Source organism: Bos indicus x Bos taurus, chromosome 3 (assembly GCF_003369695.1).
Source record: "Bos indicus x Bos taurus breed Angus x Brahman F1 hybrid chromosome 3, Bos_hybrid_MaternalHap_v2.0, whole genome shotgun sequence".
Classification (NCBI taxonomy): domain Eukaryota; kingdom Metazoa; phylum Chordata; class Mammalia; order Artiodactyla; family Bovidae; genus Bos; species Bos indicus x Bos taurus.
This window is the reverse complement of record NC_040078.1, coordinates 93,050,552-93,075,333: the sequence shown is the minus strand read 5'-3', so window position 1 is coordinate 93,075,333 and position 24,782 is coordinate 93,050,552. Positions and strand designations below refer to the sequence as shown.

At 55.8% G+C, this 24,782-nt stretch overlaps 1 protein-coding gene across 14 annotated transcripts in view; it reads right to left on the bottom strand.

Annotated features, from left to right (window-relative positions):
• LRP8 (LDL receptor related protein 8) overlaps positions 1–24,165 on the bottom strand; it is an 80,512-nt gene extending 56,347 nt beyond the window's left edge. For 2 of the 14 annotated variants that reach the window (XM_027537200.1, XM_027537197.1), the window contains exons 1-2: positions 23,507–23,640; positions 22,600–22,719 (exon numbers count right to left, since the gene is read on the bottom strand). In XM_027537200.1, the coding sequence (XP_027393001.1) occupies positions 22,600–22,719; positions 23,507–23,615 (229 nt within the window). In that variant the 5' untranslated portion in view covers positions 23,616–23,640. Of the gene's footprint in view, positions 1–22,599; positions 22,720–23,506 lie in introns of all 14 variants that reach the window. The other 12 variants (XM_027537198.1, XM_027537201.1, XM_027537202.1 and 9 more) reach the window with 8 other exon arrangements.
• Positions 24,166–24,782: the final 617 nt, after the last annotated feature.

Genomic DNA, 24,782 nt, shown 5'->3' with positions numbered 1-24,782 from the left:
GTGAAGGGCCAACTCACTGGAAAAGACGCTGAAGGGAAGAGGAGAAGGGGATGACAGAGGATGAGATGGTTGGGTGGCATCACTGACACAATGGACATGAGTTTGAGCAAGCTCCAGGAGATGGTAAAGGACAGGGAAGACTGGCGTGCTGCAGTCCATGGGGTCGCAAGGAGTCAGACAAGGCTTAGTGACTGAACAGCAATATCAACAATAGCCCACAAGGGCGATGGAGCTCTTGTCAACGATATGGTTTATTTCTTATTATTACTCCCAGCGGCTTTCCTGCTGGAACTTTGGAGGAGAGCTGAGTTGCCTTCCTGCTGGAATGGGAGAGGGCTACAGGCAAGTGGACAAAGGATGCGGCTCAGATGGAAAGGCTCCTGGGTCCCCGAGGTGCTGTGGGGCGGCCAGTGCTGATGACCTATGTGGAGAAGGCATGGAAGGGGGCAAGGGGCAGAACACACCTGCAGGGCGGGACCTGGAAGCCATCTGATCCAACCCTAATATTTCATAAATGCGGAAACTCAGCCCAGAGAAGGCCTGGGCCTTTCACACTTCCAAAGCAGCCTCAGCAAAGCTTACACTCCCTCCTGAGACCCAGTCACAGAGCAGAACTGCAGCTTAAGAGGCTCATGGAATCGTAAAATAGCCTTAGAATCACAGAACACAATCTCCAGTTCCAGGAGAGTATCTTATTAGAATCTTAAAACACACAATTTAAAAGTACTTAGGCCCAGGCAGCTCAGTCAGGACCACGGATTCCCAGATTCTTTCCAACTTTGAAATCAGAGAAAATCTTAAACTTAGAAACAACAGAACTCTAGAAGCTTCCAATCACAGCATCTAATTTAGGCACCAGGAGTGGCAAAGGCCTATCCCTTCCCCCAACCCCTCCCCTGAGCAGTGCAGGAATCCTCTGTTCCCACCACTGACATATGGCCATTCCGCCCTCTTGAATGCTCTCGGCGACAGGGGACTCAGTCAGCTGTGCCGGCTGGAGGCTGGACACGTTCCTTCCTCTTGAACAGGGAGGGAAATAAGTTCTCAACAGGAGATCTCCACTTTGTACAAATGGATTTTTCACCCCTCCTTGTTCTTTGGCTCTGGTCGGAAAGATTCCCAGGGAAGTGGCAAGGAGCCAAGAGCTGCCACAAAATGACTTTAACCAGCAGACAGGCTGGTAATGGGTTTCGGTGGGAAAAAGGAAGGAGAGGGGCGATTAATTCCAACTTGCTATGCGATAAAGGAAATTAAGGCATAATACGGAAAGGCAGCAGTTCTATTAACCTGTGTGGAATACCAATTACTCAGTCTCCTCAAAATTGCTGGAAATAAGAAAGAAAACCCCCAAAGAGAATGTGATTGTGGCCCAGGGCTCATCTGGATTAGGCTGTTTGTTTGCCCTGGCACCCTAATGATGGGAATGAGGGGAAATTCCCCGTTTCCTGGGAGATGACTACACCAGAGTCAGGGAGAAAAGGCAGGCCCACGTGTTGCCACGGGACCACTTGGCAAGTTTTCTGGGCAGAGGGGGTCCTCGGCCCACTTGAGGGAGAGTTGGGTGCAGTCAGGCCCCAGCGTACACCCTTAATCCTGTGTTCTGGGAGGGACTCTGGGAGGGTCAAGCATCTGATGACCCTTGTTCCAACTGGAAAATCGCAAGTCTCTGCTGTGGGAAGCTGAAGGAATCAAGCAGGGGCCCTCGGGTGCTGAGTACCTAGCTAGGTGCTGGCAAGCCCTGCTGTGAGGCCAGACCTTCAAAGGTGCCACATCTCAGGTACCGGTCCTGGTGGACTGGGACCCTGGGCTCTGGCCAAGGCTACCTCTCTGCAGCTGGCCAAGGGGCAGACAGCATGGGCAGAGTTAACAGCCACAGGCCACAGCTCAGTGTCTCCAGCCAGGGGCCCAGGAGAACTTCTGTGATGGCCCTCAACCAGACCTGGGCAGAGGGAGACAGTCGTGGCTGTGGGAGGTGAGCTGAGGGTGGGGGTGGGCAGGTGCCCAGCAGAACCTCAGTTCTGCTGCTATCCTGGCTGAGACCCCTGCCACTGCACAGAGCCCTCAGACAGGGGGCCGTCACTCAGGGGTTCTGAGCCAGCATGGTCCCCCACCAGATAGGTCCCACCACAGCTTGGATAAAAGGGAAGCTGCCTCTTAAAGAGCCTGCTCTGTGGGCACGCCTACCGCCCACGACAATTCCACCCTCCTCAGCCTTTTCTTCACGTGGACGTTGTCTCCCAGTACAGAGATTTGGAAGATGCTAGTCTGCAGCCCTCTGTGGCCCTCCTCCCACAAGGAGCAAGTTAAGGAACCAGTGTTCACTTCCTGGCGGGGCCCTTACTGGCCGTGTGACCTCAGGCAGGTTACTTGCCCTCTCGGAGCTTCGGTTTTCCTCATCTAAAAGTATGAGGCTGAATCCTGACTTGCAGGGTGGTTGGTTGTAAGATAATGTATCAGTGCCTGACATAGTGAGGCAAGGTCCTCTCGATTTTTTTTTCCACACTCCCACCCCCTGGCTCTGTACCTAGTAGGCCCTCAGGAAGTTTTTGTTAGAATTGTTAAAGGGTTGGGTCAGTCCAGCCACCAGCACACCCTGCCATTCTCCAGCCATGGCCCCACACTGGTCTCTCCTGAGCCCCAGAGAGCCAGAGTCCTGCAGGCCAGCTGTACACTTGCCAAACCCACTACTGTCCCACCTGTGCACGCCCCCACCCCCACCTTTCTGTGAACATCACTCTGTCAAGAGGGGTGGGGAGGCTGAGCAGTCTCTGCACACAGCCCAGCTTGATTCTCCACCCCCACAGCCAGGCCTGGTCACAGGCGCGTGCTCAGGCAGACATGCAGACCCATGGGTGCAGGCACACAGCACACGCACATGCAGATGGGCACATATGCACACAAACGCACACTGCCTGCTTGCACACTCGGACGTGCACCACACACTGAACACAGACACACATGCCTCCCTGTGCACACACAGCAGCACATAGGCCACACACTCACACATGCACAGGTGGCTTCATATTACGCTCACACACTCCAGACAAATATGCATAGATTTTCCTGCCTCTCCTGTGACAGCCAGATGGTGGGATTCTCCCAGAGGGCTACCATTTAATGCTCTAATTAATTTTTTAAAATTCTGTGTACCCAGAGCCTGGGTTTGTTCCAAATGTCTCAGGCATGGTCCCAGTCTGAAACCAAGGAAGGAGATCTTAGGGAGAAGGATTATGGGGCTTCCACTGCCCCCAGGAAAGCCTGCATCCTCACTGGAAGGCTATGATACCTAGCCTAGACACCTAGCCTAGTAAGGGGGTCTGGGCTCAAAGTCCTCTTCCCTGGTTCCAAGAGCACCCTATAACCCAGGACCAGGAGACAGCCCTCGCAGCATCCCTGGCAGGTTGTCTGGCCCTACCTGTACTTTGGTCCCTGCACAGGCCACTGGGCTCCTGTTCAGACTGCACTGCAGGGGAAGGTGTTTACAGGGTGGGCTCTGGGGCTCACATCTAGATCCAAACTCGCCCTTTACAAGCCCTACTGTGTGACTCTGGGGCACTGTCAGTGGAAACAAGGCACAGAGCCAGTGCAGTCTGCCGGGCAAGAGGGATGAGGCAGGAAGATATGGGCCAGCCCAGAGGGACTTGCGATGCTCCCTGCCTTCCCGCTTGCACGCCTCCAGTGAGGGGGAGCTCACTCCATCTCCAGGCAGCTCTGACTAGACCAGAGCATATCCTTACCAGGTTCTCTGGTGAACCCTGGCTGTTCTCTGGGCCATGGTCCCCGGTGGTTCAGGCTGGCAGGAACCACACAGCACTCACCCTCCAGGCCTTTCCTCCGCCTTTCCCGGGGCACGTTCTTTGCTGCTGAGTGTTTGGGAAAACGCAGCAATAAATTTACCGCCTCACTTATGAGTAATTTGCTGTCAGGAGCTCTGCGTAAGCAGAGGGCTGAATTAACGAGGCTTAATTAACATTAATGTTGTGACAGATTTCAACCAAGTGGGGAAATCCCCCATCCTCACAGCCCAGGCCCTCGCCTGCCGCTTCTGGGCTCGTGTGGGAGGTGAGAGGCCCGGGGAGGGTGCTTAGAGCTGCTGATGGACGTGACCAAGGGCCGCCTCTTTCCCAGGATTAGAGGGATTGGGGATCTGGGGGCTGGAGGTTTGCAGATCAGCACAGGAAGCCAGGAGCCTCTGCATCACCAGTTCCAAAGGAGCCTTTCAGGCTAAGCCCTTCTTCCCCTTTGCCTGGCTCAGTGACACCTGCATGGGCCTTCAAGCCTGAGAGCCCAGGGTTTGGATCTGCCACTCCCAAGCTGAGGGGCCTTGGGTGAGTCACCCCACCTCTCTGTGCCTCACCATCGCCGTCAGCAAAGCAACAAGACAAATCCCCGCTCTCAGGGCTGTCAGAGGATTCCCGAGGTCATGCGTGGAGAACAGAGGGGCTCTGACATCTGCATCTCCTCCTCCTACATCATGAGCGGAAGAAGAAACATGATTGAGTGACTAACAGGCACTAGGCGCATCATCTCATTTAATTCTCCTAATAGTTCTTTGAGGAAGAAACTACTATAGTCCCATTGTACGGATGAGGAAACCAAGGCACTGAGGGGAGCTGATTTGCCCAAGGTCACATGAATAGTCATGGCCGGGGGCAGTGAGGGGACCACAGTCACTCACTATGCCCATTGAGCGCCTCTGGAAGGATCTAAAGAGCCAAGGCAAGGGGTGAAGTCAGGCAGTGGGGGCCATGAGGGGTGGGCACAGGGCCTGGGCCAGTGGTGGAATCACTCTGTGGATGGCAGAAAGGGAGAAGTGTGTCCCGTGCCAGCAGGTGTCCCACCACACAGGTACCTGGTTTTCAACCACTATGCTAAGTCACTTCAGTCGTGTCCGACTCTGTGCGACCCCATAGACGGCAGCCCACCAGGCTCCCCCATCCCTGGGATTCTCCAGACAAGAACACTGGAGTGGGTTGCCATTTCCTTCTCCAGTGCATGAAAGTGAAACGTGAAAGTGAAGTCACTCAGTCATGTCCGACTCCTAGCGACCCCATGGACTGCAACCTACCAGGCTCCTCCGTCCATGGGATTTTCCAGGCAAGAGTACTGGAGTGGGGACTTCATTAAACTGCCCCCGCAAGGGTCCAGGCATGACAGGCTTTGGGGAGGACTCAAATGCAATAGAAGGTGCACACCCTGCTCTCGGGATTGGTCCCCTCTTCTACTTCTCTCGGCTTTCCCCCAGGGCACCCACCAGCTCTGGTAGGGGGTAGGCACACCATCATTTATCATTAATGATTGCCATTATTAATATTAATGTGGAGGACAGCTCCAACCAGGACCAACTCTAAGGAGCAGCAGGAAGGAGGCCCAGCTCCCACTTACCCATCCGACACCTCGGGCTCTCAGCCATCATCCTGCACACTTCTTAGATCACCGAACAGGACAGGCCATGTCAAGGGCCTGGGGCTCCTCAAGGGGGACAGGAGGGACTCTGGGCCCCAGGTCCCTAGGGCTCACCTGAGAGACGACCAAGTTGGTGTCTTAGTGCTATGGGTGTGTCTGGGAACCGTGTAGGAAGGAGGGAGGGGACAGCATGTGGTGCGGGGTCAGATCTACCTCCAGGGAGTACGGCTCCTCAGCCCTGCCAAGCCCCATACACCCGCAAGTCCTGCCGCAGGAAGCCTTCCCCTCCCCGCAGCCCTCCCCCTACCTCCTGACTCAGACACTAGCCACATGACCTTGGGGAAGCCTCTCCTTACCTCTGCCTCATCTCTGTCCCCTGCATGATGAGGGATAAAAACAGTGCCACCTTATGGGGCTGATGGGAGGGCCGAGTGGCAGCGGCTCAGTAAGCAATGGCTATGATTACTGACCCTCGGAGGGTAGTGGATGCCAGCCCAGTCAGGTACCACCAAGCAGTGGCGTGGGTTCAGGGGTTTTCCAGTCTCCACAGGGCCACTCTCAGGCAGCAGGATCAGCTGGGGGGCTCTGTACAGCCCCTGTGACAGGCCAGGGACCTAGAGTGCCTCCAGGGGTCTCTGTACAGCCCCCATGACAGGCCAGGGACCCAGGGTGCCTCTCAGGACAAAACCAGAAAAAGCTCTGCTTTTGCAGATAGAAAGAACTGCCTTATAAGGAAGTGAGACCTCCATCCCAGCAGGTTTGTGCAAGTAAGAGATCCATTCATTTATTCAACTAGCATTCACTGGGCCCTTCCTTCTCAGTTCTGGGCCCTGTGTTGGGCACCGGGAATTGGGAGAGACAGACAGAGACCCAACGCCACCAGGGAAATCTACCATCTAAGAAAACAAGAGATACTGAAGGTGCCAAACCGATCCCAGGCCAGGTCTGCCCAGTCCTGTAGAGGTGTCAGAGGCTAGAGAAAAAGCAAGAGGCCCTTTGGCATGAAGGGGGCTTGGGGACCACTTGGGGTGGCTCAGTGCACGTGCTTTGGCCCTGCAGATGTAAGGCCAGGCCCCACCTGCTCTGAGCCCCTCAAGGCCATCATCACAAGGGCCTCCTGGTGCTCACTCTCTCCCTGCCCTTGTCCACCTTGACCACAGCTCAGTGCTGGTCCCCAGAGCCCCACCCAGCCCGATACCCAGTAAGGAGTGGACAGGAAGTATCTTTGGAGGGAAGGTTCTGCTGGCAACAGGGAATGGAGGAGAGAGGGGTGGCTGTCTCTGCTGACACAGGGACAAGGGCATGGCTGGCCCCAGGCAGAGGGTGGGCTCACCCCTTGCCCACTTTCCCGCCCCACAGCATCCATGACTCCCCCACACCCCCACCCTCCCGCCCCAGCCATGGTTCCCTGGGGAGCGGGCTCCAAGGAGGCCCAGCAGCCAGACCACCAGCTGCTGCCCCCTCCCCATACAAACCCTGGCCACAAAGCACCTCCCCCCAGCTCTGCCCGCCCGCGGTGACAGCCTCTTGGCACCAGCTTTCCCCTTCCCTCCATCTGTCAGGAGTCGGTGCAGACAGACTGTGAGAACCATCAGAGGAAGTAGCAGCACTGCTTGGGCCCTCCCCACCCCTGCCGCCCCAGCACTACCCCCCACCCCAGGTCCTTTCTCTCCCCACGCCTGTGTCTACCTTTCCCTTGCATCTGTCTCCATCTTTTCCGACTGATGAAGACACTGACAAAGTGGGGGTGGGGAGGAGAAGAACAGCCAGCCAGGGACCCCCACTTACTGGTAACCACCAAACACCTCGGCCACCACACTTGACCTTCTCCTCAGTCATTAAGGAGTTGAAATCCTGTGAGCCTGTGGGCTCAGTGTCCCCATCTGAACACCTGGTATAGCAATCCTGCTGAGCCCGCCTCTCAAGGGATAGAAGGAAAATGCCGTGAAGAACATAAAGGGCAGCAGGAACGCAAAGGCAGGGCCGTCGAGGTAACAATCCTCACCTTACTGATGTGATGTTATTGATGTTATTGACGTGAGGTGAGCAGGGCAGGGCTGGGGGAAACCAAGTCTCAGAGAGAGCTGTCACTCAGCTGCGTCAGAGGCAGGGTCAGATCAAAGGCCAGGCGTCCTGGCTGTGTCCACACCAGCACCCCAACCAGGATGCTCAGCCCTGGCTCCTTTAGACCTTCCAAGGAGCTCTATGTCTCCTTGAATTCTGCCAAAAGGAGGGGAAGAAATCAGCTTTTTTTCTTTATTTAGAGTGAGCCCTGCCCAACTAGCAGCAGAATCCACAGGTAACGGGGAAGCCCTGTTGCAGAGCCGGGGGGAGTGGTTGCGGGAGTTGACAGAGTGCAGGCTGGCGGGCCAAGTGTCCCATTGGACATGAGCTTTTGTTTTAAAACTGGGGCAGTTCCAAGCAAATGAGGACAAGCTGGTCACCCTGCGTGGGAGCAGGCTCTTGGTAATGCCAAAGCGCTGGCCAATGCGGGGGCGGGCCTTTTCAACCAACAGAGAGCAAAACCCCTGTCCCCCTTGATCCCAGCAAAGCTTGGCCCGAGGCCCCAGAGGCCCCAGGATGGGGGGCAGGGAAGGAAGTTCTGGTCTAGCTGCCATCTTGGGACCCTGGGGGGCCATGTGTGACCCCGACCGCAGCTCAGATGTGCCCGGGGAACAGGGGAAGGAGACTTGGGTCCTCTACCCCTTTTACCTCCAAGGAAGCTCAAGGTTCAGAGAAACCAACTGCCCAAGGTCACATACTGAGTTAGGTGACCAAGGCCTGCTTTTCCATCTGCAGATCCTTCCTAGGTCCTGGCACAGAGCAGGCCTGCAGTGAATGCTGGAGCTCAGACTTGAAGACTCCAGTCCATGCCAGGTGCTTCTCTGGGGCTCACACGTGGCTCAGGAGCATGCAGCACAAGGAGCAGAAACACGGCCTGGCAGGAGGGGACCTGGGCCTATGCCAGAGATCCCCACCCACTCTCCTCCCCTCCCCCTCCTTGGCAGGCCCTGGCCAGGTCCCCTGCCCCATCCTCCTGAAGCCTGAGTCTGTGAACCACAGGCTCTTAATCGGACCATCTCGGTATGCGGCAAGGATGGAGGGAAACACAGGGACAGGGGAGCCCAGAGCAGGCCCTGACCTAGCCAGGATGGGAAGGCTCCCTGGAAGTGGTGACTACTGAGGCAAAGTGGGACTGAACAAGCAGAGGAAGGGTCTTCCAGGCACGTGAGAGTGTGAAGATGCCTCTTCGACATCACTCACATGGGGGGGGGGGGCGGGGGGCTGGAGCACAGAGCCGAGGGTTTTGGGGGGCAAGAAGATGGTGAGGTCCGGGGCTGGAGATGCCAGGTGCGTGCTGGGTCTTGAAGGACCCTGAAGGCCAGCCAGCAGACTGTCCTGTGAGTGGTGGACCTCCCTGCAGGGTGCCGAGCAAGGGCAGGACAGTGCTCTGAGTGTTTGAGCGCTCTTGGCTGCAGAGCAGAGAACAGACAGGAGGGAGGGAGCAGAGGCAAGGCTGGGGCTGCTGCCCTGGTCCAGGGAGGCCGCAGTGGGATGGAGTAGGGGCCTGGGCCGTGAGCGGGGGAAGGACCAGGCCACGGAGGCTATTAGTGGTAAGGGAGAAAGGGGCTACAACGACTCCCAGATTCCTAACCAAGACATGGCGGAGGTGTCTGTGCTGTGCACTGGTCTCGGGGGCAGAGGAGGTCCAAGCACCACCCTCCAGCACCCAGCAGCAGGTTCTTGCAGGATCTGTCGCCTTGCTGACCAGGAGACAAGCTGTCTGTAGAGGTGTCACCATTACCTCTGGACACAGCACATCTGTCTTCAGCCCCCACTTCATAGGGAGGTAGGTCACAGTTACAGAAGGCAGCCAGTATTTATAGAACCTGAGAGTGTGCAGCCCACCAGGCCCCAAGAAACAGTGGCCCGAGAGGGAATAGGCCTTACTCGAGGTTATATAGCATGTCAGCTGTCACAGGCCAAGAAGGGATACTAAGCAGGCTTGAGGTGAAGGTAGGGGGCAGAGTCTGTGAGCAGAGGCCCCAAAAACAGAGGCGGGACCAGGACAGGGCAGGAGTGTCACAGGAGGCAGATTTGAGGTTGAAAGGAAGACAGATTCTCTAACAGGAAGGACTGTCTAGGGGCAGAAAAAGCTCTCAGTTGCTGAGTTAGCTCCCTGTCCCTAAAGGTATTCAAGCAGATACCTCCCCCACGCCCACACCCAGCCCCTGGAGTTGCTGGAGGGAATTCCCACATTGGGATGAGTATGGAAGCCGGCTTTAGCCAAATAAAGATGCTTCTCCCAAGAGCCACAGCTCACTCAACACAGAGTCACCAAGGCTTGCCTTGCGCCAGGCTGGGGACATCCAGGGCAGGTGGAACAGAACAAGAGAAACCTTCTCAGTCAGTCTTCCTCATCCTCATCCAGGGAGATGAGGCCAAAGCTGGGCAGGGGGCACAGGGTGGAGGCCCTGGCTGCCCAGGCTCCATGTCACAGGTCTAAGGGACTGGGCACATGTGGGGCACAGGGCCAAGGGCTGGACAGGGTCAGACACAATACAAACTCCTCCTACACCCCACCCCTCCTGGAGGTCCCCAAGGCTCTGGGCTCATTTCCTAATGAGGTCCCTGGAAGGACTCTTCCTAATTAAATTAGGACAGTAAGTTATGGCCTGGGGCCACAGGAAGAAGCAGGGACAAAGGAAGCTCTTCCTATTCCACCCAGCAGTGAGCATCTCTGCATGGGAGGGGACACCTAAAGGTCAGTTGGGAGACAGAAGTTCAGACGAAGAGGTCAAAAGAAGCTGAGCAAATCATGTGCAGGCACTGCTCTCAGGGTTTCTCTTAAATAAACTCATATTCATCCAGCCACTTAGAGGGTTAGGTGTTGGCTCCATTTTAGAGACAAGTGAAGTAACTTGCCTAGGGCCCCACCGCTAGGAAGTGGGGAAGTATGGACTTGTCCCCAGGCAGCCTGGTTAGAGGCCCTGCTATTCTGTGTCACAGTGGGGTTACTTAAGGATGAGGTGATGCAGGAGCAGTCAGGAGGAAGGGGACCTGGGGGGTCTTTGTGTCTGTGGCTCCCACCTGGCCACAGAGCAAGCAAAGTTTTGGAGTCAGATCTGGACAAGGGTCAGGGAATCCGAATTTCAAAAGCTGCCCAAAGTGACTCAAGCTCCTGATGCAATCCTCACAGGTGGGAAAACTCAGGCTCAGGACAGGTCAGAGACTCACTCAGGTCCCTCAGTAAGTCAGTGACAAGGGGAGGCTCCCTGGCTCCCGATGTGGTGGCACTGAGAGCCTAGGGGGACTGGCTCTCAATAGGACAACAGTGACAAGGGCTAGGGCCTCTGCTCCCAGGGGAAGAACTCAGTGCAGAACCACACAGCCATCAACCTCTGGGCCCTGGTGTGGACCTGTGCCCAGCGCAGGAAGAATTGACTGGTTCTGCAGGACCCAGTGAGGCTTCAGCTACTATACCAAAATCAGGAATTGCTCATTGTCCATGCGCATGGGCCTCCCCGGTGGCTTACATGGTAAAGAATCTGCCTTCAATGCAAGAGACCTGGGTTCGATCCCTGGCTTGGGAAGATCCCCTGCGAAGGGAATGTCCACCCTCTCCAGTATTCTTGCCTGGAGAATTCCATGGACAGAGGAGCCTGCAAAGAGTCAGACGTGACTGAGCGACTAACACTTGCACTTTTTCACACAGTGCAGGAGTCTGAGGTTCAGGTTTGAGGGACTTGTCCCAGACCTGCAGCTAGGACGTGAAAGACTGCGGTGGAAACTGAAGTCCAGCTGACACTGGGAGGCCATACGAGCCCGTCAATCACCTCTGAGAAGCAGGCAGTTGTTCAGGTAGAGGAAGGAGAGCGCGGAGACATGACAGCATCACGTGTGCAGCAGTATAAAGCCTGGGGCTGCAGGTATTAAAGAATCGGCCTGGTCAGACTCAGCAAAAAAATAAACAGGCAGAAACTCCCAAGTGGAGGCATGTTCTACTAATAAACTGTTGGTTCCAGCTTTGCATGTTTGGTTTAGGCCACATCCCTGGGTTGGGGTTGTGAAGGGTTGGATTTCACACCGCTTACTCTGGGCCTCCTGGGCCACAGAGAACAGGGGCAGCTCCTTGGACCCCCACACCTGGGGCCTGGCCATAGCAGAGCTCCAGTGAACTCCCTGGTTCTCAGGGGGAAAAGAGAATCCCAGAGAATTAGAGCTGAGAGGGGCTGGGAGATGCCCCACTCCTAATGAGTAGAGACCCAAGAGGGTCAGGAACCTGCATCCGGCCAGTTGGTGAGGTAGGAGCGGGGGTGGAGCTGAGGTGGGCCTGGACTCCGGGCCATGACGTTTCTATCAAGCTCAGCCCTCTGGGTGGGGGGTGGGTGGGTGCAGACAGTCGGCTGCAGGCTGAGACTTGGAGGTGGAGAGAAGCTGCCATGGCAGGGGGCAGGCTGGGAACAGAGACTGCTGGCACCTCGCCAGCTACAAATAATTCCCCGCCACAAACAGCCCAGTGGGGGGCTTTGGATTCAGCTTGGCTGGGCGGCCTTGGCCGGCATGGGAGGAAGGGCGTCACTGTGTCCCTGCCGCCTCCGTGTGTCTGGAACGGTCACCTCCCTCCTGGTGCACACCCCCTCTCTGAGGTGCACACCCTGTGCACACGCACATGTACCGGGACACATGGTGGAGAGGCGGCCGAGGGTGACGGGGGCAGCAGATGGCAGCTCAGTCTAGGAAGCAGAGAGGGCAGGGGGGTGGGAGGAGCACTGGCCTGAATATCCCTGGATTCGCACCACCAGGAAAGCCCACCCTGGGCCTCCAGCTATTCAGTCCTGTAGCTTAACCTGGGCCGATGGGCCCTTCTTGCCTCTCATCAGCTTCCAACTCTCTGATGTTAAACGGACCCACTGGGGAACCAAGGCCCCCTCCTAGATAACTATGCCAGGCGCAGCTGGTTAACCAGGTCTTCTTGTTTCTCTCTGCTTAACCAACTCCCCCAGGCCACCCAGGAGGCAGCCACTATGAGGCCTCCAGTGCAGATGGCGGTGGATGAGGTGATTCCTACAGTCCCTCCCAGCCCAAGAAGCTGCTGTTCTCCAAAGCAGCCGAGTCCTCCCAACTGGCCAGATGACCTACATCTCTCCTGCTGCTATTTCAGCAGTTGCCCTCTTGTCATGTCCTTGGTGGAGGAGGAGGAGGAAAGCTGCTGATGGTCCCTTCTACTTAGCTGTTCCCCGTGCGGAGATCATGGGCTTGGGAAGGGAAGTGGGGTGCTCATTTCAGGGCCAGGTCTGGACAGAACACTTTATATCAGCCTGGGTACCTCTGAGAGGTAGGCTCATTATCCCCATTTCAGAGACCAGCGATCTAAAGCTCAGAGCATAAGACCCATACCAGGAACCCTGGCTAGTGGGTCACAGAACTAGTGGTCTGACTCCATTTTTCTCCATCACTCCACAGCATCCAATCCAATCACAGGCACAGGAAGAAGACAGAAGGGAAAGCAGCCCAAGAAACCTGAGCCTTAGGGCTAAGTTCTGGAAATGGACCCTAAATAGTCCAGCTACCCTCCATCAGCCTGCCTGGAATCCACCCACAAAGCCAGCTACACTCACACCAACCTTCACCAGGCATCAAGGAGCTTGAGGGCCACAAGACCCCTTCCCCCAGGCCAGGACTCACCCTGAGCCCAGCTCCAGGGAGAAGAAAACTGCTCAGAGTGCTGGTTACAGTGCAGGCGGAGTATGGACCAATGGGTGAAGGGGAGATGACGTTCAGAGAGGGAGAGTCCCTCACCCAGGGTCACACAGCAAGTTAGGGGCAGGGGCAGAATCACTTTTATAATGCTGTGGAGGAGATAGATTCTACAAACATCATGAGAAAAATGAAGACTGGTTGTGTTCCCTCTTGTGTTCTCTGGTGGGGGTGTTCTCCTTGGGGCCAGAATACAGTTGTCCTTTCTCCTCACTTTGCTTTGTGCGGCCTGGATCTGGCTGCTTTGTCTGCCCCCTGGGACTGGGGTGAAGTGGCCCTGTGCTCACGGAAAAGGGAGGTCCTGTGGACTGCCCACCTGGCTGGGAGGGGCCGCAGGGAGTCGGGGTGTCATGAGATAGGAAACCGTCTCCTTGAGGGGGAGCGACAAGGTGAGGAGGAAAACACATGCTCAACCCTGTCTTTCCCAGGGCTTTCTTCTTCTTAAGAGAAGAACCAGAACAAGGCACAAAGTGTAATCCTGATATTTACCCCAGCACTGTGTAGACAGGAAAAAAAATAGAACCAACTAAATACAAGTCTATCCATAGGAGACTATGTCATTAAATCAGGGAAGATTCATGCAGTGGAATGCTATCTAGCCCTTTAAAACGATGATCGGCATCTACTGTTCTGACACAGAAAGATGTACATGTTGTAAGGAGAAAACAACTGGCATAACACATGCTCATTTTGTAAAAAAAAAAAAAAAAAAATAGCACATGAACTCGCATGCAGAGAATACAAGAACATCTCTGGGAGGACAGGCAGCTCCCACAGTGGTATAACCACATGAGAAACTCCTGCCTTCCTCTTTTCACTTTTCTGAATTGTCTGGGTGTTTTCACTTTTTTTAAACAAGTATGATACTATCTTAATATAATCAGAAAAACTTTCTTCCATTGGAAAAATAAATGAAATCAACTGAAGTGAGTTTTGGCTTGAGCACCACCAGTGAAAGGCTGTGTGGCCCCAGGTAAGTCCCGCACCCTCCCTGAGCCTCAGTTTCCTCAAGAAAATGGGGATGATAATGAACTTCTGCACCACCTTCCCCACAGAGCAGCTGTGAGGCACAAACTGGAAAAAGCCATATTGTGGTTCTAACAGGCTGAGAGGGCCAGAAACTGAATAGTCTGCAGAGTGGCTGGTGTAAAGTCCCTTGTGGAACTCAGAGCCAGTGACCAGAGGAGGGCGGTGGCCACTTGACCATTCCCGTGGACTCCCAGACTGGCGGACCTCAGGGAGGCTTTGGGCTGCCATATCCAAGGGGTGGGTGTGTGGAGGCCGAGAGGAATCATGGGAATTGTGTGGACCTAGGAGCCCCATGGCCCTGCTTCTCTGGGTGACTCTTCCAGTCACTAGAGGGTCTTGATAATAAGCTGGGCTCTGCACCTGCAAAGCACTTGGCTTGTGGGCACCTGGCCTGGGCTCTGCCAGGGACAGAGAGGTCAGACCTGGTGCAGGGGGATGGGGGAGCTCACAGTTGGGGCCTCTCCTGAGCCACTCCAGCCAAGGGGCTATTCCTGGGGCCTATGACATACGTGGCCTATAAGAGGAGCCAGGGCCACACGACTGGTGATGGAAACTGCTGCTTCAGACTCAGCTCATGCTCAGGGGCACCGAGGGGCCAGTGCTGCTCAGGAGGGAGTCCGTACACCCACTGGCAGGGGTTGGCAAAGACAGATGCCTGGGGTACCTAGAAAGGAAGAGGGGCCACAGCACACCCCCACGTCACTCCCGCTGTAGCTGTGACTGGGATGTGTGAACATGTATCTCCTCCTTTACCTGTGTCACATTGTAGCTGGACAGGCATGGCCCAGTCCTGTCGCTGACCGACCAACGCATCCAGGGCAAGTGACTTCGCTTCTCAGAGCCTTGGCCTCAGGTGACCCAGCTCACAAGAGAGGACCTTACTATGGTCCCTAAAGGACACCCAGATCCCTTTTCCAGCCTCAAGGACCCCTCAGGGGCTTCTCAGAGGCCCCTGGGTCCCCCATATCTGACTAATACTAGATTCCCACTCTCAAAAGTGGGGGACATTTCCTCAGTCCATTCATTCATTCACACACCACTCAAATGCCTTGGCTCTGGGCCAGGCCCTGTGGTCCTCCACCTCAGATACTCCCCAGAAACCACAAGCTCCTACAATGGGCTATAACAAGGGTCCACAAAGCCATGGCATCCAAACATAGGAGAGGTTAGATCACACAAGGAAGACAGGGAAGGCTTCGTGGCAGAGGTAATGAGCTGGGTTTTGAAGGATTAGTAGGAAACAGAGTAGGACAATCCAAGCAGAAGGAAAGTATGTATGAAGACCCGTCGGCCAATTGCCTGGGAGCCAGAGAACCAAGAGCTTTCCTGGTAGCTCAGCTGATAAAGAATCTGCCTACAATACAGGAAACCCCGGTTCAATTCCTGGGTCAGTAAGATCCCCTGGAGAAGGGATAGGCTACTCACCCCAGTATTCTTGGGCTTCCCTGGTGGCTCAGATGGTAAAGAATCTGCCTGCAATGCAGGAGATTTAGGTTCAATCCCTGGGTTGGGAAGATCCCCTGGAGGAGGGAATGGCCACCCACTCTAGTATTCTTGTCTGGAGAATCCCCATGGACAGAGGAGCCTGGCGGGCTACAGTCCATGGGGTCGCAGAGTCAGACATGACTGAGCGACTAAGCAGAGCACAGCACAGAGAACCAAAGTCAACATTTTGGATGACTTGGGTTCTTGGCCTTTTCTGGAGGCAAGATGGTGAATAGGAAATGACACTCTTTGAGGTTACCTGCATCAGTGACATATCGCTGGGGCCTCAGTTTCCCTATCTGTATAATGGGAACAGTAACCACCATCCCCAGGTAATGGCCAAGGAAGACCCTTGGAAACTATGGAGGGTTACATTCATGGGGGGCTATGTGAGGAGAGGACCTTATGTTGGGGCTCCGTGCTGTCTCCAGAGAAGAGGGTCCCTCCCAGACAGAAACCTATAGTCCAAGGAGGCATCACTGGACACTGCAATCCCTCACCACTTCTTCCACACCCTCTGAGCCCCAGGCCCTCTGACCTCTACAGGGTAATCAGAACTTGGAAAGGAAGAGCCCGAGGAAAAGTCCAGGCTCCAGAGTGGACAGGCCTGGGTCAAGTCCCAGCTCTAGCACTCAAACATCATGACACTGGCCAAGTGACTTCTCTTTGAGCCTAGGTTTCATCATCTTTAAAATGGAAATAATAAGAAAACAGCCCTCAAAGGGTTGTGAGTAGCAAAGCCACTGAATGCAGATTGTCCAACATGATACTAGGTGCGGGGTAAATAGCCTGTATCGAGTGTTAGTAATTCCCTCGAGGGAGCTATTTCGGCATATTCCTTGCTCAGCACAAGGTTGGCAGGACAACTTGGAGAAGAAGGATCTGGGACCAAAGGAAGAACAGGGACAGGCTACGGGAGCTCAGGGACCAGGGAGGAAGAGGACAAGAGGTCAGGGAAGGCCACCCGGGGGAGGTGGCACCTCCACCAGAACTTCAGACTGGGCGACAGGGCATGTGGGCAGGTGTTATCAGTGCTGTTTAGATCCAGGGCCCTGAGGCTTGGCTGCACGGCCCCCACAGCAGGGCCCCACACCCTCCCCTCAGCCCAGGGCTGGCTTCCTGGGGGTGGCACTGGCCTAGGGGTCTGACCTGGACCAGAACACTTACTTCCATTTGCTTATAGCCCTGAAGGGGCGCAAACAAATGTGTACTCTCCTGCTCCCTCAGCCCTCTGCTTCCTCCCTCTCTTCACCCTCTCCCTGGGGGCATCTCTCTGGCTTCACCTGCTGCTGCTATTTCCCCAAGGAGAGAAAACTGTCAAGTCAGTTTCGTGCAGACAACTCAGAGGACTAAGAGGCCCGCTGCACTCAGAACCCTCGGCAGGCCTGAGTGAGCCCAGGGGGTTTCCGGAGGGGAACTTGGTCCCAGGAGAGCCCGCAGGAAGGCCCATGGGAGAGTCTTCAGCAAACACTCCCAAGGCCTGCTGGGACCAAGCCATGGAGGCACCATCCTGGCCCCGGGGAAGGGAGAAGCTTGGGGTCTGCTGGGGGCCACAGGGCTTTCTCCCCTTTCCAGGCACAGACAGGTCATAAACCGCCTCGGGACTATCATTTAGCCTCAGGGAAGGCTTCCTCTGCCCATCCCAGGGCCCCAGACACTCGTTCATTGAGACCAACCAGACTGGTTTGGTTCATTTCTTCCCTCAGGCCCTCCCTGGGTGACTTTCTCCATTCCCAGGTTCAACTCAGGGCTGAATGGCCTTGGGGCTACCTCCACTAGGGCTCAGCAACTCTGTGGCTGGGGCAAGTCTCAGAAATTGGAGCCTTGAGACCTCTGGCTAAGCAAATAGGAGCAGGAGAAGCAGGGACATCTTGGCAGACAGATATCTAGTCTTCAGTGAACTCCTCCAGAGCAGACAGACCCATTGCCATTCACTGAACACCTACTGCTTATCAGGCACATTATCTCACTTAATCCTCACAACACTTCTGGGAGGGAGAGACTAATACCACCTCCAAGGCCATTCAGCCAGAGGTCACAGTTGGGATAGAAAACCAAGAGTGTCTAATTGAGGGCCACATTGAGTTATTCCAACACCAAGTCTCTAACTCCCCTCTCTTGACTCCTGTGTCTCAGCCCTGGAGAACGCTTTCTGAAGGAGGTGAAACCTGCACTGACAATTCGAAGGTGACAAGAAGAAGGCTGCCAGATGAGGGAGCAGAAAGTGTTCCACACAGATGGAATACCATGTGCAAAGGCCGTGAGAAGCAGCAGGAAAGCTAGAACGTGACAGAAGTCTGGTGTCACAGGTTCATTCACAGGAAGAGCAGGAAGGGGTTGGAGGGCAGTGGCCATCAGGAGCTGGTCACAGAGGCCCATATGCAGAGGAGTCTCAGCTGACCTTATGCTATGGGGACATGGGAGCTTCAGGAGGACTCTGAATGGTGGAACCAGCAGTTCAGATGAGGAAACAGAGGTTCAGAGAGAGCAGCACGGTCTGTCAGATGTCTCCATTCAAAAAAGGACACGAAGCTGGGCCTGGTGTCAGGGGTGTTAGAATGGCTTAGGTCAGGTGGCACGCCGAATACCAAATGCAATGTGCAGCCCCAGCCGGAAGTGGTGGCCAAGCTTTAATTATTTACAAGGCCACTGCCCAGCAGGCCTCAGCACTCCTGCAGCCAGGCTTCGCCTAGCTAATGAACTCTCTGCCGGGGAGACCTCACTGCAGCCACTGCTTATTAAACTTGAAGTGGAGGAGTGACGAAAGCTAGGAGAACAGGGCAGCCTAAAAAAGCCTGAATAGGTAGGGAAAACTGAACATACAACCGGGCCACCTGTCTACACAGCACACCCACACAGAGAAGCTGGAGGGGGATGAGAGGGAGAGGCTGATGTCCCCTCAAAATGAGGAAACAGAGGCCTGGGAGGACTTACCTGAGGCTACCAGCTAGTGCTTGATGCGACACACATTCCATAGTTGGGTGCCTGCATTCAAACCCAGCAGTTTCAGTTTACTGAAAAATCATACACCCTTGAGCCTGTTCCTTAACCCCTCTGTGCCTTCGTAAAACGAGGATGTGCGCAGGTGACTTCATAGAGTCACCCCGTTTTGTAGACTCGAGGAGCACAAGGTGACGCATGTAGAATCCCACCACAGCAAGAGCTCGGTAAATGTTCACTGTTCTTGCTGTTGCTGCTCTGGGAGCAAAGGGCTGGCTGGAGACCAGAACCCCGGTCTCTGCCCCAGACACTAAGGAGCAACAGGAAACTGAGGCCAAGACGCCGGCTGGTCTGTGTGGCCCAGGTGCGGCCAGGAACCCCACCCCTTTCCTTGGCTGGGCTGCCCCTGAGCTTCCAGCCCCTTCCTCCACTTTGAAGGCCCTTTGAGCTGGGAACTGACGCCCCATGAGCCTTTCCCTTTCCCATCCTGCCAGCTCTATTCGAAAAGGCAAGTCCCATCCGTTGTGGGTTAAGTTTCAGCACTTAGAAGGTCAAGTTCCAGCTCCAACCATGAGGAGCTGTGTGACTTTGGGGGCATCAGGTCACCTTTCTGAACTCCAGTTCTTCCTCTATAATGTGGGGCCTGTATCATCTATTTCTAAATGCTAAGTCCTAATGAAAGTGAAAGTGTTAGTCGCTCAGTTGTGTCTGACTCTGCAACGATATGGACTGTAGCCTGCCAGGCTCCTCTGTCCATGGGATTCTCCATGCAAGAATACAGGAGTGGGTTAGCATTCTCTTTTCCAGGGGATCTTCCCAACCCAGGGATTGAATCCAGGTCTTCTGCATTGCAGGCAGATTCTTTACCATCTGAGCCACCAGGAAGGCATCAAGTCCTGAGGGAATGGCATTAATTACTATCTTTCAAGGCCTGGCTCAGCTTCTCTTCCTCCAGAAAGCCTTCCTTGGCTTCCTCCAAAGACAAGCTCCCTCCCCCCAACCTCCATCTTCTCACGGAATTCATGGTCGGCATTCTAGCCCCTTTGGGAGCTTGAACTCATTTTGCGGCACACAGACTTCACTTACAAATTGCAATCCCCAGTTTACAAGCTAAGAGGTACAGAGGTGGAGTGGCTGAGGCCCTCTCACAGGGTGGAAGGGGTGGAATGATTAAATATAAGGCAGGGAGGACAGTTCCAAGCAAAGCAGTTTGGGCAGGTGGCCCAGAATGGAGGGAACTTCCCAGATGGGGAAGGAAGAGGTGACAGAATACCATTTTCCAACACCTGGCCCCATACAGCCACTGGATCTTGCAACCCTTTCCTCACCATTTCTCTCTGTGACCCCTAGGAGTCCCTTTCTAAAGACCTTGGTGGTGTGAACTCACATCCATTCCCTTCTCTTCACCAGCCCCATGTGAAGACTTTCTATGTGTATAATCTGTGGTAAAGGAATGGCTACCCTCATTTGGCGGATGATGAAACAAGTCCAGGAAAGTCCAGTGTGTAGGATCAATACTCAATACTAACAGCCAAGCCCTCAATGTCAGTTGTTTTTGTTCACTAACCCTTAGTGAAAAACAACAACAACAAAAACCCTTAGTGGACCCTTTTGTTCACTAACCTCTGACCCCACCCCAGCCATCTCAGAATGAAAGCAGGAGCCCAAAGTGGTCATCAGATTGGCCCTCGCCCCGCCACCAGCTACTTCACTCTTTCTTCTTGCCCAGAGCCTTGAACGGAGATGAGAAGCACTGGGATCACCCTCCTGGGTCCTTCTTCACCACACTCCCACCACCACCACCACCACCACAGATAATGCCCCTGAGCTAGGAGGCAGGCGGACACCCTGACCAAGTTCCGTCACTCTCAGCTGCATGACCTTGGGCAAATCACTCAACTTCTCAGAGCCAGAATTCTTATCAACAAATGAGAATGACAAGAAACACTGTTGCTCTTCACAGCCATCCTCACAAAACTGTTGCTATGCAGACTCAGGGAGATAAAGTAAAACCAGCCCAGAAAAGTAGTTCCTATTTCCCTACCTCATGCTTAGCACTCCTACTAAAAGGGACCACAGAAGAACAACTCCCAGCGAGGAGACTCACTGTCATATTTTACCCTGACCTAGGCATTTGCAGAATTTCAACAGAATTGGGAAATGGTCAGGATCATAATTAGGCTAAGAACTCTGGAGTCAGATGCTTAAATTTAAGCTCCTACTTAACAGCTCAATAGCTGTGGGGTAAGTAACTTAATCTCTGTCTCCAGTGCCTCTTTTTTTGTGGGGTTTTTTTTTTTTTTTTTTGGTCTGTAAAATAGGACTGTTCTGAAGATTAAAGGAATTTATATAAGACACAGTGGTGGACTTGACACAGTGGTAGACTTCCCACAGTGGTGGACACACAGCTAACAGTCAGCCCATATTAGTTACATCCCTTTAAATGACATTTCTAGAACTGGTCCTCAAAAACAGGTCAGGAATCATTAGCCCAAGTAGTCAGGAGAGGAAAGACAGGAGGGAAAGATGTACCCATGTCACACAAGCAAATCTGGGATCAGTTCAGTTCAGTTTGGTCGCTCAGTTGTGTTCAACTCTTTGCAATCCCAAGGGCTGCAGCACGCCAGGCTTCATTACCAACTCCAGGAGCTTGCTCAAACTCATGTTCATCGAGTTGAGTCAGTGATGGTCTGAGAATGAACCTGGAGGCTGACTGGCTGGCAAACCAAGGAAAAACAAAACAAAAACAAAAACTAGAACTCAACAGACAATGCCAGTCCAGGTGGTCCCTCTACTCCTTGCCACTGTGTGGAGCTGTGGGCCAGTTGCCCTCATCCCGCAGAAGCTGTGCTCCCTGGCCTGGGCGGGGTGGGGGCGGGGGGGTTGTAGGGGGTGGGGGGTGGGGGTGGGGTGGGTCTGTTCTCCAAAGTGCCCCAGTGCCTGGCAGACAGCAGGTGCTCAGTAACAATGGATGAATGACTACCTGTGTAAGTGTTTATAGTCTTGTTTTTCTGTTCCTGGAACTACATTCCTTCCACTGTGACAACTGCTTGCTAACTCGCTTCAGGTTCCGCAGACATCAGAAACCGCGTGCACTTCAAGAAAGAACTTCCAAAGCTGCTGCACCCGGGTGCCGGCGAACACCACACTCAGCAAAGGCGGTCGGCCACCTCATGTAGCCCGCGGTTCACGCACGGCCCTGGGATCCTCACGCCCCTTCCAGGAAACAAACTCTTCCTTCTGGGGCCCTCCTTCCTGCTCTGCCATGACTCACTCCTGGGCCTGGCTGGCAGGAGACCGCAGTCGGCCAACCAGGGTGGCACAAGAAAGGTTTTCACCGTGACTAGGCAGAAAAGCAGCGGGCGCCAGCGCCCGGCCTGCACCTACTACCCAGGGGATGAGCGGGGGTGTGACCAAGGCGGGGCCAGGGCAGGGCCCCACCGCCCGGGGCGCCAGAAAACTGCACACCCGTCCGCTCCACGATTGGCCTGCTCAGACCACAGAGACCTATGGGGTGGTCCTCCCACAGCCAATCAGGGGCCCCAGAGAGCCCATTCATTCACACAACGCGGCAGGAAAAGAAGCGAGGCTAGGCCCAGAGTTGCGTGGAACTTTGAAACGCGCGCGCGTTCTGTGGTGTCGAGGCTGGAGTTCCGGAGGGCCCGATCGCAGAAAGCTAGACGCGTGTAGGGGCTGTCGCTTCGCCGCCTACAGATCCTTCCCAGCAGTCTGGGCGTGGCGTACCATCCTCCCCGGCCCCGCAGTGCCGGGTTCCGCTCCGGCCCCAGCGGGACCCGCGGGCCGCCGGGAACCGGCCGGGTTCCTAAGTGCCCAGAAGGAAGCGGCTCCCGGGAGGATTCCTGGCGGCAGCCTCCGGCAGTAAAAGCCCACACAGGTGGCCCGGCGGAGGCTGCAGCCACGTGGGCGCTAAGCAAAGCGTCCCCCCACCGTTCCCTCCTTCCCCGGCCAACCACTCACGGCAGTCGTCCTCGTCACTGTTATCCGAGCAGTCGTCGTCCTCGTCGCACCTCCACACGGAGGGGATGCAGCGCTCGTTCCGGCACCGGAACTGGTTCTCGTCGCACTCCTTGACCGACCCTGCGCGGGGGGAGAGGAGGCGTGAGCCGGATCCCCAGAGCATAGCGGTCCCGGCCGCGGGGAGGGGTCTACTGAGTGAAGGAAAGGGGGCGACGCTGAAGCCAAAGACTTGGAGGCCTCTGGCACCCTCGACCAGGAAGGAGGGCAGGATGATAAGGGTTCCAGGGATGACGGGCTGCTCTGTGGCACGACGAGGCCAGGCACACACAGTCGGTGTCACACCATTTTGATACACTCCCCATTCAGAACACTCACCCGCCCACACGGCCCATAATGAGAGATCCACACAGACACAGCCCACAGGGAGCCCCCCGAACACGCCGCGACACGCGCACTAGGCGCTGCGGGCACATCCCCCTCGCACGCAGCCCCTCTTTCTCTGCAACACGCAGGGGTCGCCGGAAACGCATTGTCAGCCGGGGTAGTCTCTTGGCTCTGCTCATCGCCGCCGCGGAGCGCGCGTGTCAAATTAACCCCAACGGCGAGAATCACACAAGCCCTCGCGAAACCATCAGTGACCAACCCAGCAAAGTTCCTGGCCCCCACGGCGCCCATCCCCCAAGAACGGGTGCCGGGGGTCAGAGCCCACTACACAAGAGAGCCGCGAGGGTGGGGGTCGAGGGCAAATTAACGGAGACCTGGGTCCCCAGGAGTATATCCTGCACAGGCGCCCCGCTGCCTGGCCCGGGCTCAGGGACCCCGGCGCAACCCGCCCGTCGGCCGCCGGGCATTGCTTTGTTGGCCGCTCCAGCGGCTCAAAGCCGGGCCGGGCATCGGCCGCACGCACCTTGGCCGCCGTGCAGTGGATCCGCTGCCGCCGCCGCGAGATGCTGGAGCTGCAGCAGCAGCAGCAGCAGCGCCAGCGGCCGGAGCGCGCCCCGCTCGGGGCGGCCCATGGCGGGCCCCGGGCTCCGGCCGCCGCGCCCCGCGCACCCTGTGCAGCCGCCTCGCCTCAGCCCACCGAGTCCTTGCCGCGGCGCCGGGGCTGCCGCTGCCCCCGCCGCCGCCGCCGCCGCTGCCGCCCGCCCCGGCTCCTCGGCTGCATTTCAAGCAGGTTTCGTGACGCTCGGCGGCGGGGCGGGCTCAGGCTGGGCGCGCGGCCCCGGGCCTGGGCTGCTGCCGCCGGCGCGCGCGCCCCCTCCCGCTGCAGCCTCCGCCCCACGCTCCTCCCTCTGACGCCTCCTCTCCCTCCTCCCTCAAGCTCTTGGTCCGCTTCTCGGTTGGTACGTTCTCAGTGACCCTGCTCAGGGTCCCCCTCGTGCTGGGCGTTGCAGACGCTGGGATGAGCCAGGCAAGACCTCTACCCCTAGAGGTAGCAGATGGCCTAAGGGAAGCAGCACAGGCTGCCTGGAAGAGGTGACAGGCTGATAGGAGGCTGAGGAATGCCAAGGAGTGAACCTGGGCGGGATGGAGACGATGTTCCTGGTTGCACAGGCCTGTGAATGTGCACATGGAGTAGGGATGATAGTGGATAGGGGTTGGGGTACCAGGATTCATGTGATCTGGGAGAAACTGGGGGAGCAGGAATGGACCTCTGCACCCCTCCAAGGCTCCAACCCAGATATCACACATCCTTGTAGCTGGTTAACGTGCCCATGCTGCATTCTCATATGAATGCAGTTTGTGAGGCCAAGGATGAGAGGCAGGTGGCTTGGGCCTGGTGGACAGACTTGATTCATTCATTCTCATTGGGTCATCCTGTTGGGCCAGGCAGAGGGGCAGACAATCAGGGGGACCAGCAGGGACAACGGGGTTGTCTTCGCTGTGATGGTGAAAGGCAGAGACTGGAGGCCCCCGAGAAGGGATGCCTTATCCCTGCTAATGGAGGACTCACACGCAGGGCTGCTGTCCGCCCCTGCTGGCATGAATAAGACCCCTCCTCTGGAAAGTCTAAGCCCCACTTCACGCATTCCAGAGTGCAGGTGACTAGATTTTAGTTACCTGCTGATAAGCAAGCCCCAAACAGCACAGCCTTTTTGGACAAAGAGTTTTGAGTGCGCTGGCCACTAAAAGAGCCAGACTTGAAGGTGGTTAGGCCCAGTGCGGGTTCACCTTCCCCTCCT